The sequence below is a fragment of the Neopelma chrysocephalum genome, unplaced genomic scaffold, assembly GCF_003984885.1.
Source record: "Neopelma chrysocephalum unplaced genomic scaffold, ASM398488v2 Primary Assembly neopelma1_94098, whole genome shotgun sequence".
In the NCBI taxonomy this organism is placed as follows: domain Eukaryota; kingdom Metazoa; phylum Chordata; class Aves; order Passeriformes; family Pipridae; genus Neopelma; species Neopelma chrysocephalum.
This window is the reverse complement of record NW_020922806.1, coordinates 84-2963: the sequence shown is the minus strand read 5'-3', so window position 1 is coordinate 2963 and position 2880 is coordinate 84. Positions and strand designations below refer to the sequence as shown.

Sequence of the window (2880 nt, the reverse complement as noted above, 5' to 3'; positions counted from 1 at the left end):
AATTAACTGGGAGACACTGGGAGTGACTGGGAAAGGCAATGGGCAGCTCCTGGAATTAACTGGGAGATGCTGGGAGTAACTGGGAAAGGCAATGGGCAGCTCCTGGAATTAACTGGGAGCGACTGCAAAAGGCTGAGGGAACTGGGAAGGACTGGGAAAGGCTGAACTCTGCACGTGGGCAAACTGGGCAGAACTGGGAAAAGGCCGTGTGGCAAAACCAGAGGGATGAACTGGAAAAGCCCTGGGGTGAACTGGGAGAACTGGGCAGAGCTGGACTCAGTCCCAGGACCCCCGTGGGCTCCCCTGAGACCACCAACTGGTTTGACTGGTGGAACTGGCCGGGCCCCAGCGGCGCCTCCCGCCCTTATCACGTCTGGCGGGGCCTTATCAGGACCTGGAGTAGGAGGGGGGGGAGAGGGGGGGACCCTGGAACAGGGGAGGGGAGGGGGCGTCACCCAGGGACCCCCCCACACTGCGGGAGGGGCGGGGGGCAGGGGGAGGGTCTGGGTACTGTGGGAGGGGGGTCTGGGTGCTGTGGGAGGGGTCTGGGTGGTCTGGGAGGGGGGGTCTGGGTACTGTGGGAAGGGTCCTGGTGCTGTGGGAAGGGTCTGGGTGGTCTGGGAGGGGGGTCCGGGTGCTGGGGGGGGTCTGGGTGCTCTGGGAGGGGGGTCTGGGTGCTGTGGGAGGGGGTCTGGGTGCTCTGGGAGGGGGGTCTGAGTGCACCAGGTGGGCGCTGTGGGAGTGGGGACGGGGTCCAGCCAGGGGGATTTGGGTGCCACGGGATTGGGGTGCCCATCCAGCAGGAGGGATCAGAGTGCCAGTGGGATCAGGGTGCTGACAGGGTCAGGGTGGGTGCTGGTGTGATTTGGGTGCTGACAGGGTCAGGGTGGGTGCTGGTGTGATTTGGGTTCTGACAGGATTTGGGTGCTGACAGGATCAGGGTGGGTGCTGGTGTGATTTGGGTGCCAGGAGGATTTGGGTGCCAGTGTGACTTGCCCACCAGCATGATCGTGGTGCCAGCACCGCCCCGGTGCCGTGCCCACCCCAAACCCCCCTTCTCCACCCCACAGGTGCCCCATGAAGCCCGTGCCGCTCTCCCGCCTGCTGCTGCTGCCGCTGGTGGCAGCGCTGGCACTGCTGGCGCTGCGGGATCAGCACCAGCGCCCGCCCACCCAGCCCGACCCCCCGGCGACCCCCAGCCCGACCCCCCATCCCCCGCCCCGCAACGACACGTCCCCCACGCGTCACCCGCTGCAGCCGCCGTACCCGCACCCCTACAAATTCCTGCTCAACCACCCCGACAAGTGCCGGGCGCGGGCGCCCTTCCTGGTGCTGCTGGTGGTGTCGGCGCCGGCGGACGTGGCCGCACGGGACGCCGTGCGCCGCACGTGGGGCAACGAGAGCTCGGTGCCGGGGGCGCCGCTGCTGCGGCTCTTCCTGCTGGGCGCCCACCCCGTGTTCGACGCCGCGCTGCGCCCGGTGCTGCGCGAGGAGGACGAGCTGCACGGCGACCTCCTGCAGCAGGACTTCCTGGACACCTACAACAACCTGACGCTCAAGACGCTCATGGGGCTGGAGTGGGTGAGCCGCTTCTGTCCCGACGCCAGCTACGTGATGAAGGCCGACACCGACGTCTTCCTCAACCTGGAGTTCCTGGTGCGGCGGCTGCTGGTGCCGCCCCAACGGGACTTCGCCATGGGCTACGTGTACCGCAACACGGGCCCGCTGCGCAGCCGCGCCTACAAGTGGTTCGTGCCGCGCGAGGTCTACCCCAACGACACCTACCCGCCCTACTGCGGCGGGCCCGGCTACGTGCTCTCGGGGGACGTGGCGCGGAGGGTGTTCGGCGCGGCGCAGACGGTGCCGCCCATCAACATGGAGGACGCGTTCGTGGGGCTGTGCCTGCGCGCGCTGGGGCTGCGCGTCCGCGACGGGCCCCCGGGAGCCTTCGCCATGTACCGCCTGCCCTACGACAAGTGCCGCTTCCAGCGCCTCGTCATGGTGCACCACTATGCGCCGCAGGACCTGCTCCGGGTCTGGCCGCACTTCAGGGACGCCCCCGTGGAGTGTCCGTAGGGGTGGGAGCTGCCGGTGAAGGTGGGAACTGCTGGGGTCACCAGGAAACGCTGGTGGCACTGGGAACTGCTGGTGGCACTGGGATCCACCAGTGTCACTGGGAACTGCTGGGGTCACCAGGAAACGCTGGTGGCACTGGGAACTGCTGGGGTCACTGGGAACTTCTGGTGGCACTGGGATCCACCAGTGGCACTGGGAACTGCTGGGGTCACCAGGAAATGCTGGTGGCACCAAGAACTGCTGGTGGCACTGGGAACTGCTGGTGACACTGAGATCCACCAGTGGCACTGGGAACTGCTGGGGTCACTGGGAAGTTCTGGTGGCACTGGGAACTGCTGGAGTCACTGGGAAGTTCTGGTGGCACTGGGAACTGCTGGTGACACTGAGATCCACCAGTGTCACTGGGAAACGCTGGTGGCACTGGGAACTGCTGGAGTCACTGGGAACTGCTGGTGGCACTGAGAACTGCTGGTGGCACTGGGATCCGCCAGCGTAACTGTGAAATGCTGGGGTCACCGGGAAACGCTGGTGACACTGGGAACTACCAACGTCACTGGGAACTGCCTGGAGCCAGCGGTGTCACCGGGACCTGCCAGCGTCACCAGCCACAGACTGTGCCCGGACCCGGCTCCGGAGCAGCCACTGAACTGTTTTTATGGATAAATCAGGGCCGGGATCTGTCCCGTTAATTTATAGCCAATGTTTGTAATAAAAGGGCTGGAACCACCCGGAGCTTTGTCCGTTCCTGGATCCGGGCTGGGAAGGGGCCCCGGTGGTGGAAACGCGCCACGTTCCGGGCAGAGT

The 2880-nt window shown here is 66.0% G+C and overlaps 1 protein-coding gene across 1 annotated transcript; it reads left to right on the top strand.

Annotated features, from left to right (window-relative positions):
• Positions 1 to 1077: 1077 nt before the first annotated feature.
• Positions 1078 to 2541, top strand: LOC113980415 (beta-1,3-galactosyltransferase 5-like). The gene is made up of 2 exons (XM_027707633.1): positions 1078 to 2079; positions 2478 to 2541. Exon 1 carries the CDS (start codon positions 1078 to 1080, stop codon positions 2074 to 2076), a length of 999 nt encoding a protein of 332 aa, XP_027563434.1. The 3' UTR covers positions 2077 to 2079; positions 2478 to 2541.
• Positions 2542 to 2880: the final 339 nt, after the last annotated feature.

What these genes read in the sequence shown, in the direction of transcription:
- LOC113980415 (XM_027707633.1), top strand. Translation starts at nt 1,078, where the DNA reads ATGAAGCCCGTGCCGCTCTCCCGCCTGCTGCTGCTGCCGCTGGTGGCA.